General features: G+C 46.6%; 1 protein-coding gene across 3 annotated transcripts in view; it reads right to left on the reverse strand.

Moving 5' to 3' along the window:
• The window catches only part of ISOC2 (isochorismatase domain containing 2), a 31,520-nt gene extending 14,209 nt beyond the window's left edge, over window positions 1-17,311 (reverse strand). Inside the window, exons 1-2 of one of the 3 annotated variants that reach the window (XM_044278559.1) lie at window positions 17,173-17,311; window positions 12,128-12,268 (exon numbers count right to left, since the gene is read on the reverse strand). In XM_044278559.1, the coding sequence (XP_044134494.1) occupies window positions 12,128-12,259 (132 nt within the window). In that variant the 5' untranslated portion in view covers window positions 12,260-12,268; window positions 17,173-17,311. Of the gene's footprint in view, window positions 1-12,127; window positions 12,269-16,924; window positions 17,139-17,160 lie in introns of those variants that run through there. The other 2 variants (XM_044278557.1, XM_044278558.1) reach the window with 2 other exon arrangements.
• Between the last annotated feature and the right edge of the window lie 260 nt (window positions 17,312-17,571).

Raw genomic sequence — 17,571 nt, forward strand, 5'->3', positions numbered from 1 at the left:
ACAATTACCTGCTCGTCAGTTACACACAGCGATCACCTCCACAGTAGGAGGACAAGCGATGATCACTGCGATCGTTCGTCCTCATACAGATTTATTGTTTCTGGGCAGCAGATCTCTGTTTAGACGGCACAATCTGCTGCCCAGAAACAACAATTTCGGAGTCCGCATGAGCGATTTGCGGGTAGGAATGTTCATTCCTGCATAATCAGTCCAAACATTGGGCCGTGTAAATCCAGCATGAGTCTTGGGGCTCATGCACACGAACGTATTTTCTTTCAATGTCCGTTCCGTTTTTTGCGTATAGTATGCGAAAAACATTCATTATAACGGGTCCGCAAAAAAAAAACGGAAATTATTCAGCGTGCATTCTGCTTCCGTATGTTCGTATTTCCGTTCCGCAAAAAAATAGAACATTTCCTATTATTGTCCGTATTGCGTAAATGCAATGCACACGGACGCCATCTGTATTTTTTGTGGATCTGTTTTTTTTGCAGACCTCAGAATTCATACGGTCGTGTGCATGAGCCCTTGGTCAGATTTTCCATTCTAAATCTGCATCTGTAGACAAGTGTGATTACATCCTGCTGCACTGCTATCTGCATCTGTAGACAAGTGTGATTACATCCTGCTGCACTGCTATCTGCATCTGTAGACAAGTGTGATTACATCCTGCTGCACTGCTATCTGCATCTGTAGACAAGTGTGATTACATCCTGCTGCACTGCTATCTGCATCTGTAGACAAGTGTGATTACATCCTGCTGCACTGCTATCTGCATCTGTAGACAAGTGTGATTACATCCTGCTGCACTGCTATCTGCATCTGTAGAAAAGTGTGATTACATCCTGCTGCACTGCTATCTGCATCACCTGCATCCCAGCAAGGGGGCCACCATTTTCCTTGTTAAAGGGGTGTGTCCCTACATAGTTTACTGCTCAATCAGTGCTGCCAGTGTGAAACTATGTAGGGACACACCCTACCGACAAAGGGAATGGTAACACCTAGTTGTCAAAGTATTTATAGTTACATTTCTAGAAGGAATAACAGAGGGACAGCACCGGGCGGAGTTATGAGAAAAGATCCTCCAGAATCATTATTTCAAAGGCAACATAAGCATTTACGTTACTTGTACAGACATGTCAGGAGCGGCGGTAGGCCTTCTTTAAGGCTCCTCCGAGTAAAGCACTATGTTGTATCCTACTGAGCTGAGAGGCCAAGGTAAAGGGGTCCTCCATCCACCGATCAGAAAAATGGAAAGGGTCAAACAACCCCTTTAAGTACACAATAAACCTTTCACGGGTCCGGCTATGATCATATAACTAGTGGGTTGTGTAGGGCATAGTGAAGTGATGTTACAGCGCTTTCTATTTTTCCTATGCGCCGCTCCATTCACCCGCTGTGCCCCCCGTACTGGTTTCCTGCCTGGTATGTAAATTCATACCATTGGTACAGGGAGGAGAAGACGGCCCTGTTTCTCAATGGGCGTCTCCTTCTCCCTGGCTGTGACGCTCTCCGCTGCGATTGGGCAGCTCACAGCCAGGGAGAAGGGGACGCCCCCTGAGAAGCACGGCCGTCTCCTCCTCCCTGTACGGAGGTACAAGGATAGGACAGTTCGATAGAGGGCAGGACGTTCCGTTCTGAAAAATGCGGAATGTACGCGGCCAATGTCCATGTTTTGCAACACAGGCAACCGTTGTGTGCATGAGCCCTCATTCTCCCGCAATCAATTCTGCAAAATTCAAGTTTGTGCGAACCCTAACTTTGTGAAAAATTTGAAGAATTCCAGAATATTATAATTGATTCACTCATCTCTGTTTACAAAATAGTTCCTAAAGGGGTTATCTGGTAAATAAAATTGATGACCTGTCCTCAGGATAGGTCATCAATATCAGATCGGTGGGCGTTCAAGACCTAGGACTCCCGCCAATCAGCTGTTAGAAGATGCCGGTGCTCCGTGAGTGCTGCCGCCTCTTCCTAGGCCAGGTGACGGCATCGCATATCTGTCACATGGCCTATTTGCAGCTCAGCCCCATTGAAGTGAATGTACGCCACTGTGCTTGGAAAGCTGTCAGGAGCCGGGTGCTCCCTGAAACAGCTGATCGGAGGGCGTCCCGGGTGTCAAACCCCCACTGTGGATAGGTCATCATTATATTTACTTGGATAACCCCTTTAAAGGGGGTTGTGCCAAGCTATCTCCTATCAATAGGATAGGGCATAACTGACTGATTGGTAGGGGTCCAACTGCTGGGACCCCCACAGATTAAGAAAATGGGGGTCCCGTTCCCCCAATCTTATGGAGCATCGGGTCGAGCCGTCATCCTACTGCTCCATTCATTCTCTATGGGACTGCTGAGCTCTGTACTCTATCTCCGGCAATCCTATAAAGCAGGCATGCTCAACTTGCGGCCCTCCAGCTGTTGCAAACCTACAACTCCCAGCATGCCTGAATAGCCTACAGCTATCAGCCTACAGCAGGGCATTGTGGGAGTTGTAGTTTTACAACAGCTGGAGGGACGCAGGTTGAGCATGGCTGCAAAATGAATCGAGCGACTGCTGCTCCTTCAGAATGGGACCCGTTTTCGGGATTGGGGGTGGAGAGGGTCCCAGTGGTCGGACCCCCACCGATCATTAAGTTATCCCGTTTCCTGTTCAGAACATGCTTTCCCTGGATTAAATGGAGGCCATTTCGGCACCAAAAATGACAAAAATTAAGGCAGGCATGTGGAACCTGCACTCCCTGAATTTTATGGTAGTCGTCATGGCACATTACAGGTAGTATTCAGTGTTAGGTTCCCGTCTTACAGAGATCGCCTTGACGTTTGGCAGACGTCAAAATGTATTTGCCAAGAATCTCAAATTTACTTAATAAGCGTAGCTTTAGCATTAGAACACTTTTTTGTACTTTATTTGGTTTGCATTTTTTTCTTTCTGTTCAGGACTTGACACTGCCCCTCATGCTCCTAAAATGGCAGGACACTCGCTGTACTGATAACACAGGGACCTAGCAGATTCCTCGTCACTTCTCTCTCCTCTCCACAGGGAGGCGCTGCAATCCAACAAAAATCACATACAGAATCCTGCAAACAAGCCGATTATGTAAAACCGGATGGCAGGCGGCAGCCCGAGACATTCGCACTGTGCTAAAAGGGTGATGAATATTGCATGGCCACTCCAGAAATTCTAAAGAGTCCGCCTATACTGTCACACAGGTTTCCATTAAGTGTCCAGAGTGCGGGCGCCTCATACATATAATTACATGTACTGTACACACATGGCTGCTGGCCACCGGCGTCTACCGAGGGTCTGCAAACAGAGGGCAAACAGCAGCTGCAGAATTTAAAGGGCATCTGTCAGCAGTTTTGTACCTATGAAACTGGCTGATCTGTTGGCTCTCTGTTGGTCCCATGGTCATATGTGCCCGCGTTCCTGAGAAAAATGATGTTTTAATATATGCAAATGAGCCTCCCGGGGCAACGGGGGCGTTAACATTACACCTAGAGGCTCAGCTCTCTCTGCAACTGCCGAGCCCCCTGCACTTTGACAGGGAAAACATCATCAAGCCTGACCCTGTCAATCAAAGTGCAGAGGGGGCGGCAGTTGCAGAGAGAGCAGAGCCTCTAGGAGTAATGGCTTTTTTCCCCGTCCAGATAGACTCCAGATTGCATGCGTTTTTCACGTGCAACTGGCGAATAATAACATACGTCTCCAAATAACCATCAGTGAAAGGCATTGTATCCGGATGTCTTCCATTTTTCACACGAGCCCTATTCACTTCTATGGAACCAGAGCTGCTTTAAAAACACACAATATAAAACACGCTGCGATTTCAAAGATGATGGTGTGAAAAACGCCAAACTCATGCGCACAGATCCACTGGAATGAAAGGCTCAGGATCCAGTTCGGATGCTTTGCGTAGACTTCTCACATCGCATCCGGACGGCAAACTCACTTGTGTGAAAAAGCCCTAGGGGTTGGAACTGGTTCGCCGTTTGTCTCCATCTTTTTGATGTATAATATACCGGTATATTCATGGGTGATGAGCTTGGCTATGGCAAAAAATTTGGGCTTTTTTTTTTTACAAAAAGTTTCCCAAAAGGTCATACAATTACTCTGGGGATATTAACTCTTTATAATTTCATTTTACTTTGTAGTTTTCCACTGTAAAACCTCTATCACACGTCCACTGTGTCCTTGATGACATCCGTGTTTAGTCCGTGTTTAGTCCGTTTTTTGGCCTTCGTGTGTGTCAGCATGGACACTGCTAGGCTGAAAAATGTGTTGGACATGAACGTATTTTGTGTCTGTATCCGTTATGTTTTTATTCGGCCCGTATGCGAAACCATTCATTTCAATGGAGCTGCAAAAAAACTAAACGCAAATGACTCCGTGTGCATTCCATATCCATGTGTCCGTATGCCGGTTCCACCAGGATCAACCCTATTAAACCAGGCATATAACCTGGTAGGGTTGATCTAGCTGAGTAAAACAATACCTGTATTGTCTTTCTCGGTCCTGGCGTTGTGGAGGAAGCTAGACTTTTGTTTTTATGCAAATGAGCCATTGAAGCACCAAGAGGCGAGCTTTTGTGGTTTGAGCACTGCTTCAGGGACGCCCCTGGTGCTCCAAACACGGCCTCTTCCGTTAGATTGACAACGCTAGTTGTGAGTTCTTGCACCAGCGCACTCGTTCACAAACACAGCGTGCACAGCCTGTCTTCTGCTCCTTGCCAAACACCGAAGATGTTTAGTGCGAGCATGCCATTGACGTCTTTACACTTGGACGTGGAGGTGACTCCAGAGGAAGCCGACGGATTCGGCAGCGTTATCTGTCTGGCTGATTCTCGCCACATATTCCGGGTTGCGGCCTGATCTCTGCCCATCTCCGGTCTGGTGGGCATTCAGGCAGCATCCGCCAATGTCGGAGCCAGAGATCTCCATATTTCTTGCCCCTAGCAATCACTCACAGCTTGGATTCATACGTATGTGTGAATCCGCACATTAAAGTCTACAGATCCACGGATAGCGCACGTCCATGAATCACTTATGCGTGAAAGAGGCCTAAGTGTAAATACACCTTTAGCATTGCCCAAAAGGTGGAGATTCACTTGAAGATAGGAGTAACAATGAGCGCTACATCACAAAGGCTTCTCCTTCTTTAAAGGGCTCGTATCATGAAACATATTCTACATTTCTCAAAACAGCTCCTGGATCTGAATACTTCTGTATTTGCGTGGAATTCATAATTTATTATAGTCATTGAGTTATTCAATAAAATCCATCTGTATAGCGCCACCTGCTGTTTGTTTTTTTCCTTATTGTTTGTCCGCCTCACTGAGCTGGTCGCACGTCCCCGGTTCAAACCTTCAATTGCCACCATCAATAAATATTGGGACAGCAACACAATTCTAACATTTTTGGCTCTATACTCCACCACAATGGATTTGAAATGAAATGAACAAGATGTGCTTTAACTGCAGACTGTCAGCTTTAATTTGAGGCTATTAACATCCAAATCAGGTTAATATTTGGTTGCAAATCCTTTGCAGTCAATTACAGGCTGAAGTCTGGAACGCATGGACATCACCAGACGCTGGGTTCCATCCCTGGTGATGCTCTGCCAGGCCTCTACTGCAACTGGCTTCAGTTCCTGCTTGTTCTTGGGGCTTTTTCCCTTCAGTTTTGTCTTCAGCAAGTGAAATGCATGCTCAATCGGATTCAGGTCCGGTGATTGACTTGGCCATTGCATAACATTCCACTTCTTTCCCTTAAAAAACCCTTTGGTTGCTTTCGCAGTATGCTTTGGGTCATTGTCCATCTGCACTGTGAAGTGCCGTCCAATGAGTTCTGAAGCATTTGGCTGAATATGAGCAGATAATATTGCCCAAAACACTTCAGAATTCATCCTGCTGCTTATGTCAGCAGTCACATCATCAATAAATACAAGAGAACCAGTTCCATTGGCAGCCATACATGCCCACGCCATGACACTACCACCACCATGCTTCACTGATGACGTGGTATGCTTAGGATCATGAGCAGTTCCTTTTCTTCCCCATACTCTTCTCTTCCCATCACTCTGGTACAAGTTAATCTTGGTCTCATCTGTCCATAGGATGTTGTTCCAGAACTGTGAAGGCTTTTTTAGATGTCGTTTGGCAAACTCTAATCTGGCCTTCCTGTTTTTGAGGCTCACCAATGGTTTACATCTTGTGGTGAACCCTCTGTATTCACTCTGGTGAAGTCTTCTCTTGATTGTTGACTTTGACACACATACACCTACCTCCTGGAGAGTGTTCTTGATCCGGCCAACTGTTGTGAAGGGTGTTTTCTTCACCAGGGAAAGAATTCTTCTGTCATCCACCACAGTTGTTTTCCGTGGTCTTCCGGGTCTTTTGGTGTTGCTGAGCTCACCGGTGCGTTCCTTCTTTTTAAGAATGTTCCAAGCAGTTGTTTTGGCCGCGCCTAATGTTTTTGCTATCTCTCTCTGATGGGTTTGTTTAGTTTTTTCAGCCTAATGATGGCTTGCTTCACTGTTAGTGACAGCTCTTTGGATCTCATCACACGGATCCGCAAAACACGGACACCGGCAATGTGCGGACCACACATCGCTGGCACTAATAGAATATGCCTATTCTTGTCCGCAATTGCGGACAAGAATAGGACATTGGAAAATTAACCTGGCACTCAAAACATATTGAGGATATGTGGAACCATACAAATTTATTATACAATAAAACCGCAATATATCTAAGCAGTATACATCCTGTTCATATACATCGCTAATAAAACTTTACCAAAAATATTAAAACAAATCAATTATTCACACTATAGCAGGAATACTATTCAAATTCTCTATTTATGTAGAGACATATTTGCATAGGTAGAATTCCGGTAGTAATTGACAGATAGTCAGTCCATACATGTAGGGCTTCTGGTCTCTGTATGAGGGAACACAGTTTCTACGTAGTCCCAAACTTTTATGGTTAGTAGATTCGCCCGTCTATAGGGGATATAGTGTACACATTTGGTACTTGCGCTGATTAGGTGAAGCTTTTTTGCATGTAGAGATTTTTTCAGTGGCGTCCCACAGCTCCACCACGCTCCAACCTCGTTGGTTTCGGTTTGCAGCGCCTTTCGGGATCTCGTCCCAATTCTCGTGAGATTTTGTCCGTCTATGCGCTTCGTAAGTAAAGCGAAAATAACTTTCTTGACGGTAAGGTTTAATACATGGCCATGTATATTGTGTACTTGTTTTACACACAGGTATTACGCCCAGACGCGTTTCGAGATAACTTATCTCTTCCTCAGTAGGTCACCCGTGGTCCCAAACATCTTGACTTTTATATGCTCCTCATTAATTACTGTCAATTACTACCGGAATTCTACCTATGCAAATATGTCTCTACATAAATAGAGAATTTGAATAGTATTCCTGCTATAGTGTGAATAATAGATTTTAAAAAAAATATTTTTAGTAAAGTTTTATTAGCGATGTATATGAACAGGATGTATACTGCTTAGATATATTGCGGTTTTATTGTATAATAAATTTGTATGGTACAACAAAATCCTCAATATGTTTTGAGTGCCGGGTTAGTTATCCAATTATACAATACCGAGAACTAGGGGTGTTTTCTTTCAACCTTGAGCACCAGTCACGGCTATCCACAGTGAGCCATCTGTATACCATATACAGAAGAATAGGACATGTTCTATTTTTTTCGGGAACGGAATTGCAGACCCGGAAGTGCGGGTCCGCAATTCCATATCCGGCCCGCACATCGTGCAGCCCCATAGAAATGAATGGGTCCGCAATTCTGTTCCGCAAAATGCGGAACGAAATTGCGGATGTGTGAATGGGGCCTAATTGGGATAATGAGGGAATAACACACGCCTGGTCATGGAACAGCTGAGAAGCCAATTGTCCTAATACTTTTGGTTCCTTAACATGTGGGAGGCACATATGCAAACTGTTGTAATTCCTACACCGTTCACCTGATTTGGATGTAAATACCCTCATATTAAAGCTGACAGTCTGCAGGTAAAGCACATCTTGTTCGTTTCATTTCAAATCTATCGTGGTGGTGTATAGAGCCAAAAATGTTAGAATTGTGTCCATGTCCCAATATTTATGGACCTGACTGTATGTTCTGTTAGAAGCTGCAGCAGTTACAGAGAGAAAGCTGCAGCAGAGAGGACACACTCCCTGAACTGCCAGGCTGAAGATCATCTAGCAGAGCTATTGAAGCAATGAACGTGGAGATCTATGAATCCATGTGAGTTACAGGGCGGGTTCTAGCTTTGTCATATATGAGGTCTGATTTTAATTTTTTACATCAATCATGGCCTAACTGCGACCGTATGCATGTCGCAGTGCACAAAATACAATACCGTCTGTGTGACGTCCACATTTTTTGCAGACCCATTGATTTCAATGAGTCAGTGTTCCGCATAGGACATGTTCTATCTTTTGCGGAACGGACATACGAATGCAGAAGGCACAAGGAAGAACGTGTCCTATTCTTGGCCGCGGGCTCATTAAAGTCAATGGCTCTGCAAAAAATGCGGGCATCGCATGGTACGGTATAGTGACTGCGTCTCCTTGAAGCCAGGACAGATGCATGGTCGGCTCCACAGCGGCTTCAATTCGAAAAAAAAAGGAAATTGTTTAACGACAAGTTATTTTTACCTAATAAATCCATTCGTGACACAATAAAATAAGCGGATTATATGTTAACTTGTGTAAGCAATTTAATTAATCTGGCCGCTGAGCGCGATATCTATATCAGAGGTGGCACGGTTACTGAAGAACAGGTGTCCGCGCCACATAAATAGCCCGGCCGCCCGGCTGGCAGAAGAGAAAGCACGGACTGAATGGAAAAACTGTCTGTCATTGCTGATTGAAATAAAAGACACTGGGGCTCAGGGAGGCCCGCGAGCTTATCGGGGCGCTTGTATATCACCGCACCAAGCTGGGTGAGTCAGAAGAATTTATAGGGAACAGGAAAACACTTAAAATAAGTTAAAGTTATGCAATGTGGCTTAGCTGGAGCTCATGCCGGATTTTACGCTGGTCACATTTATCAGGATTTAAGCCGGTGGGTCATGGAAATATTATTCAAATTACATTCGTGTCAGCAAGAGGGTGAGAAGAAAATGCTCGAAGATGGTGGGCAGCTTTACAGGCTTTCTAGAAAAGTTACTGAACGGTTCACTCCAGGGGCCACCTGTCTGCTGTAAAAATACAATAAAAAAGTGCACAACATACCGTACATGGAACTGGAATATAGGGTTTACTAGGTTACGCATACAAATGTAGTGATATTGATGGTCTATCCTCAGGAGCAGGGCCGCTTCTGCCATGGCCGACCTGCTTCTGAGGGGCAGCGGCAGTTTACGACCTATGGCTCCTGTCCCCGTCGTTCCACTAGGCCTTAAGCCTATGAGGCTGTAGAACGGTGCAGGAGATCGCAATGACATCACTGCAACCTCATGCGCCATGTCTCATGGGATGACATCACTGCAACCTCATGCGCCATGTCTCATGGGATGACATCACTGCAACCTCATGCGCCATGTCTCATGGGATGACATCAGAACACAGGTGTTTGTCAAACCTGACGCAGGAGAGAACAGTGAAATCCCAACCAGGTGAGAAGAGCATGTGGCCCGCATCGCGGGAAGCAGCGGAGAACACAACACAGGTGGTTATATTTTATGTATGCATGCTGGCAGTACTGGGGGCACTATGGGGTGGGGGCATTATATATACTATAGATATCAATAAAGAGGGGGCTATTATATACACTACAGAGGGGGCCATTGTATATACAACAAAGGGGGCATTATATATACTACAGAGGGGGGCTACTATATATATTATCAATGCAGAGGGGGCCATTAGATATATTACAGAGGGGGGTATTATATATACTACAAAGGGGCCATTTTATATACTATCAAAACAAAGGGGTCCATTATATATACTAGCAATACAGAGGGGCCATTATATATACTACCAGTACAGAGGGGCCATTATATATACTACCAATACAGAGGGGGTCAGAATATATACTACAAATACAGAGGGGGCATCATATAGACTACCAATACAAAGAGGGCATTATAATACATGGGGCACTACAGGAACATGGGGAGAGGATTATATATACTACCACTACAGAGGAGCCATTATATATTCTAGCAATACAGAGGGGGCATTATAATACTGGGGACACCACAGGAAGGGGGAGAGCATTATATATACATACTACCACTAGAGGTGAGAGCAATATACATGCAAGCACTACAGGGGAAACTATACATATGGGCACTACGGTGGTGCATTATTTGTAGGGGCACAACAGGGGGCGTAATAACATCAGGGTGAATTGCAGGGAGGCTTTATAAATACTGTCGCTACTGCAAGGTTCATTATAAATACTGGTGCCACTATAGGGGGCTTTATTACTACTGTGGGCTCTAAGGGTTACTTTATAGATGGGTGCTTTATAGATAGCTTTATTACTACTGGAGGCTGTAAGGGTTACTTTATAGTGGGGCCTTGTCACTCTTGGGGGCGCTACTGGAGGTGCCTTATTTGTTCGATGGGCACTATGGGGGCATTATCAATACTGGGGGTACCGTGGGGGCATTATTATTGGGCACAATATGGAGGACAATACTATTTGGGTTGCTATTGGTGGTACTGTAGGGGGCACTATTACTATTGAGGGCATTCTAGGAGCACTATTAATATGAGGGAAGGGGGCTATCTGTATAGCACTGGTATTTCTGCAGTATAGTATTTGTGGGCATTGGGAAGCACAGCGGACATAATATTGGGAGTAGCAGCAGGATGATGATGTTCGGGCACCAGGAGGGGAAGGATGATTGAAAAGTGAGGAATCTGAAATGTCTGTTTGTCAAATTCTGCAGAGATGAGACGCAGCTGAAAGAAGTCTTCAAGGTGGCCTGATCTCCGAATGGAGAAGATGAGGAAAGCCTTAGGGCTGTTTCACACGAGCGGATGCCGTGCGTGACATCCGCTCCGTAAATGACAGCCAAGACCCGATGCGGACTGCAGAGGCACGGAGCAGTAACATGACTGATAATGCTCCGTGCCTCTCTGTGATCTCTTTACTACGAAATCACAATGACAACTTTATCTCACTGCGATTTCGTAGTAAAGAGGTCACAGAGAGGCACGGAGCATTATCAGTCATGTTACTGCTCCGTGCCTCTGCAGTCTGCATCGGGTCTTGGCACTCTTTCACGGAGCGGATGTCACGCACGGCATCCGCTCGTGTGAAACAGCCCTAAGGCTCCTTTCACACAAGCGAGTTTTCCGCGCGGGTGCAATGCGTAAAGTGAACGCATAGCACCCGTACTGAATCCTGACCCATTCATTTTAATGGGTCTGTGTACATGAGCATCAGTTCTGCGTTGCGTGAAAAACACAGCATGTTCTATATTCTGTGTTTTTCACGCAGCCCTGGCCCCTTAGAAGTGAATGGGTCTACAGTGAAAAACACATTGCATCTGGAAGCAAATCTGGATGTGATGCGTTTTTCACTGATGGTTGCTAAGAGATGTTGTTTGTAAACCTTTAGCTTTTTAACAAGTGCGTGAAAAACGCATCAAAACGCATTGCACCCGCGCGGAAAAAAATGAACAACTTAACGCAATCGAAAACAAAACTGACTGAAATTGGTTAAAAAATGGTGCGAGTTTCACTGAACGCATCCGGGCCTAATCCGTATCGTTCGTGTGAAAGAGGCCTAAAGCCTGATTCACACGTCTGTGCTCAAATCCATGAAAAGGTGGTCAGTGATGCCTCCGTGAAGATGTCGGTGATGCTGTCCGTGTGCCATCCATGTTTCACGGACACTGTGCAGCTGAAAAATCATTTTCAAAGCATCTCTTCCTAATGATCCATGAAACACGGATGGCATCCTTGTTGCAACCGTAGTTTTCATGAACCCATAGACTACAATGAGCATGATGGATCCGTGAACATGGACAAAATAGAGCATGCATCTGCGCTAAAACCACGGACCGTGAAAAAGTCTCGTGTGAAACCAGCCTTACTGATTTTTCATTTATATTATTATTATTATTATTTTTACCTGGAGTACTCGTGCCGCCACAGACACAATCTGATTGAAAAAGGTTACGTTATTCCGGAACTTCTCCTGCATGTCGCATAGAAACAGGACACTGGACCGCTGCCCCAGCCTTCCCAGGCGACTTACTGACATTTTCTTTATCTAGAAAAAATTATTATTACAATAAGTAGAGCGATAAACGGGTGGGGAGGTGTAAAGGGATGCTATGTACAAAGAAAATCAAATGGCGCTAAATACCGTCTAGTTCTATAAAGGAAGACTGGCCATTGCTGTAACACACTGATCAGCCATGACATTAAAGGCACCCATAACCCGCCAACGACCTAATGGGAGAGATTTATCAAACTGGTGAAAAGTAGAACAGGCTTAGGCCTCTTTCACACTACAGTTTTTTGCGTTCCGTATACGGTCCGTTTTTTGCGTTCCGTATACGGTCCGTATACGGAACCATTCATTTCAATGGTTCCACAAAAAAACGGCACTGTGATACCGTGGGCAGTTCCGTCGTCGAAACTGCCAGACGGATCCGCCGCTGACTGAAAGCATTTGTGAGACGGATCCGAAAATGCATTGCAAGGACGGATCGGTCTCTCCGCTTGCATGCGGTCAGACGGAGCCATCTTGTATCTTTTTCCACATTTTTACCGGTCTGCGCATGCGCAGGCCGGAAGGACGGATCCGGCATTCCGGTATTTTAAATGCACTAATACATTCCTATGGGAAAAAATGACGGATCCGGCATTCAGGCAAGTCTTCAGTTTTTTTCGCCAGAGATAAAACTGTAGCATGCTGCGGTTTTATCTTTTGCCTGATCAGTCAAAATGACTGAACTGAAGACATCCTGATGCATCCTGAACCGATTGCTCTCCATTCAGAATGCAGGAGGATAAAACTAGTGTGAAAGTACCCTTAGCAACCAATCAGATTCCTCCTTTCATTTTTTAGAGCTCCTTTGGAAAATGAAAGGATGAATCCGATTGGTTGCTATGGGCAACTAAGCCATTTTCCTTTACTCCAGTATTGATAACTCTCACCCACTGTGTTTAGGTAGGTCTGCAGGTATGTAGCATATATTTATTGCTCATCTGATCAAATTTGAACACTGGACTTTTGGGATGATTTATCAAAACTGGTGTAAAGTAGAATTGGCTTAGTTACCCATAGCAACCAATCAGATTCCAACTTTCATTTTAGACATCTACTTTGGAAAATGAAAGGTGGAATCTGATTGGTTGCCATGGGCAACTAAGCCAGTTCTGCTTTACACCAGTTTTGATAAATCTTTCCCCCCACCAGCTCCCACAGATGGTGTCAGGGAAGAGTGGAGCTGGTCTGACCCAGTTATCATACTTAGGCCTCTTGCCCACGACCGTATGCCCTCCGGTCCGTGAGCGGGCCATATGTCCCGGAGCGGCATTGATTGTGCGCATGGGAGTACACGGCATCACAGGTTACTATGATGCTGTGGACGTCGGGCCACCCGCGGGACTATTGTTCTGCACTCATATCATCATTTACTACTGAAACTGCACCCATTTTGGAAGCTTTTGCGGCTTGTTCGACTATTTTGAAGTTTTAGACCATTTCAGAAGTTTTCTAACTTTTGCGGCTTTTTTCCCAATCTGTTTATGTAGGTGCGCCTACTTTCTGTATGAATTTGTCGCAAAAACAGCCTAATTTATACTCCACTCCAGGGCTGGCGTACTTTTCTTTGTCAGTTTTGAGTGGTGAAGTGCGACTTTTCTTGCATTAAGGCTAAGGCTGCACGATGACATAGGGCACAACTACACTGCAACATGTGTCGCGCGACAATTTTATAATGATAGTCTATGGTAGGAGTACTCAAATGGCAGACCGGGATCCCTGCATGCACCCGGGTGCCAGAGCCCAGAAGCAATGAGCACTGACTTCAATACAGATGGAAGCGCTCATTGCTGGGTCACTCACCGCTCAGCTCCCCGCTCTCCTTCTCTCCCTCAGGCCGGCGGCGCTTTGAATGGTGAAGACTTCTGCCTGCTCCACCATTCATCCTGCAGGCACAGATCGCGCTGCCGGCCTGTGTGGGCGGAGCCTGCAGTCCGGTATCTGAGGGGGGAGAGAGGTATGTGAGCGTCAGGAACGGGACAAGGTGAGTAGGTACTGTTTTTTTTTGTTGTTTAACACAGAGGGGGCACAATGGGCATTGCGAATATGAAGGGGGCACAATGGGCATTGCGAATGTGAAGGGGGCACAATGGCATTTCTACTCTGGAGGGGGCACAGTGCACTGAGGGCATTACTACTATTAAGGGGGCACAATGGGCATTATTACTGTGAAGGGGCACAATGGGCATTACTACTATTAAGGGGCATTATTACTGTGAAGAAGGCACAATGGGGATTATTACTATGAAGGGGCCACAAAGAGGGCATTAAAACTGTGAAGGGGCACAGATAGGGCATTACTACTATGAGGGGGCACTTAGGGTATTCATACTCTGTGGGGAGGAACTAAGGAGGTATGGCAATGTGTCAGGGGCACTAAGGAGCATCATAATGTGTGGGGGCACCAAGGGATCACCCTGCTGTGAGGGTGCACTTAGGAGTATCATACTCTGTGGAGCATTAAAGGGATATCATACTGTCTAAGGGGCATCATTATTGGTAGGGGGCACTGAAAGGACATTCTTACTGTTTGGTTGGCAGAAAGGAGATTAGGTGGGCTTGGAGGTGTGGATTATTGTAAAAAAATAATAATGCAGCACTACACGCCAATGGTGTTGTCCCTTCTTATATATTTTTTTGTTTTGCAGCTCAGACCTTCATCCTACGACAGACTCGGGTATGTGGACTTTTACGGGCTGGATTCCTGCTGAGAGCAGGAGCGCACGGCGTCATTGGTTGCTATGACGCCGTGCGCTCCCTGCTGCTGCCGCAATACAGTGATACACTGGTATAGATCATACCAGTGCACTACTGTATTGCGCGGCAGCAGGGTATGCAGGCACACACAGCTCTGCTGCACGCGTGCGCTCCTGCTCTCAGCAGGAATTCAGCCCGTGTGCATGAGCCCTAAGGCTGAGTTCACACGGGCGAGATTTCCGCACGGGTGCAATGCGGGAGGTGAACGCATTGCGCCCACACTGCTATTACGCCGTGCACACTGAATCTGGGCCAATTCATTTCTATGGGGCTGTGCACACGAGCTGTGATTTTCACACATCACTCATGCGTTGCTTGAAAATTGCAGCATGCTCTATATTGTGCGTTTATCACGCAACGCAGGCCCCATTTTTTTTGTGGGACGAGGGAACAAACAAACGGATGCGGACAGAACGCGGGGCGCTCTCTGCATCTTTTGAAATGAATGGGTCCACATCCAATCCGCAAAACATGTGGATCAGACGTGGACTGAAAATACGGCCGTGTGACTGAGGCCTGGCGTCACAGTTTTTATGCTGTTTTTTGAGCCAAAGTTAGAAGGGAATGAGAAAAATAAAGGAAGGACGGCGACTTCCTGCCTGATCCACTTCTGGCTTTGTCTGAAAAAACTGCCACAAAAAAAGCTGTGACTGACACCGATCTTATGGGGGGGAAAAAATTGTGCAAAAAAAAGGACAAAAAAATACATTTTATTTGATAAAACACACGCACAGTATTATTCCCTCCTATGTGTGGGCACAACACGCGCTGTATACACATGTGTTAGGGCAGTGGTGGTAGAAGGGGGGATTCTCTTAGGCCTCATGCACACGACCGTTCCGTTTTTTGCGGTCCGCAAACTGTGGATCCGCAAAAAACAAGCCGCCCGTGTGCCTTCCGCATTGTAGACATGTCCGCAAAACAGACAAGAATAGGACAGGTTATCTTTTTTTTGTGGGACCACGGAACGGAGCAACGGATGCGGACAGGACACGGAGTGCTGTCCGCATCTTTTGCGGTCCCACTGAAGTGAACGGGTCCGCATCCAAGCCGCAAATACTGCGGCTGGAATGCAGACCAGAACAACGTCGTGTGCATGAGGCCTTATTCCCCAAAATAACGTACAGCATATGTACCCAAAAAATTATAAAAATATAAACGACGACTTGTCCTGCAAAAAAACAAAACCCCACTTTAGTGCATTGAGAAAGTTCTAGAGGCCGAGATGTAATTGATGGTGAGCTGCTAAAAGGCATCTGTCAGCAGTTCTGTCCCTATGACACTGGCTGACCTGTTACATGTGCGCTTGGCAGCTGAAGGCATCTGTGTTGGTCCCATGTTCACATGTGCCCGCATTACTGAGAAAAAGGATGTTTTATTATATGCAAATGAGCCTCTAGGAGCAACGGGGGCGTTACCATTACACCTAGAGGCTCTGCTCTCTCTGCAACTGCGGACCGGCTCCCCTTAAGTCATGGCAAATTGTCGCATGAGGACAAGGGGAACCAGTGATTGGCTGTGGCGATATCAAACCGGATGTTTACAGCGAGGGAGCGTAGTGGAGCACGGCAGGTAAGTCATCTTCCCTTGCGTGTATGTGAGGTCACCAAAACCCTCATTTATGCACAACCCCTTTAAGAATTTTTTTGTGGCCCCCTAGGGGGTGGGACCACATGTGGGGGGCTTTGGGTCAGGTGCCTCTGGGGACTCTCACAGGAGCCCATACATTATATTTACACACGTGACGTCACCACCACTGGTACAGGGGACCCTCAACCGCTTTACATTGTCTGCTGTGGCAGCAACCTTCTGCACGCCAGCTGTTGTGAAACTACAATTCCCAGCATGCACACTCGCTGGGTGTACTCGGAGTTGTAGTCGCCGTCTCTTTCCTACCTCGCCGGGGACTTTCCTCCCTTCTAAGATTCTGGACTTTTCTCCTACATTTGACCGAGTGTCCAGTGCAGGAGTTCAGCCCGTGCAGCAGGGATCACGTGATCACAGCCGGCCAATCACATAGCAGGCTGTCACAAACACTCAGGATAAAATGAAGGGCCTGCTGTGCTCAGGTAGTGGCCGGTACAGGACTGCACAGGACCGCCGCCCGGCACCGGAGCTTTGCAGACACTCACTTCAGAGCTCACCCCAGCGGAGATGGCAGATCCCAGACGGCTAAAGGACCTTGGATGATGTCAGGGTCATGTGACCAGTCACGTGCACAGGAGGAGCGAGGCTCTGGCTTGTGCTGCTACAGTGTGTGTGCTTCGTGCAGCAGTGCTGCGTGTGTGCCTGCATAACAACCTGCGTGCAGCAGAGCTGTGTGTGTGCCTGCATAGCGACCTGCGTGCAGCAGAGCTGCGTGTGTGCCTGCGTGCAGCAGAGCTGCGTGTGTGCCTGCGTGCAGCAGAGCTGCGTGTGTGCCTGCATAGCGACCTGCGTGCAGCAGAGCTGCGTGTGTGCCTGCATAGCGACCTGCGTGCAGCAGAGCTGCGTGTGTGCCTGCGTGCAGCAGAGCTGCGTGTGTGCCTGCATAGCGACCTGCG

Source organism: Bufo gargarizans, chromosome 2 (genome assembly GCF_014858855.1).
Source record: "Bufo gargarizans isolate SCDJY-AF-19 chromosome 2, ASM1485885v1, whole genome shotgun sequence".
In the NCBI taxonomy this organism is placed as follows: Eukaryota; Metazoa; Chordata; class Amphibia; order Anura; family Bufonidae; genus Bufo; species Bufo gargarizans.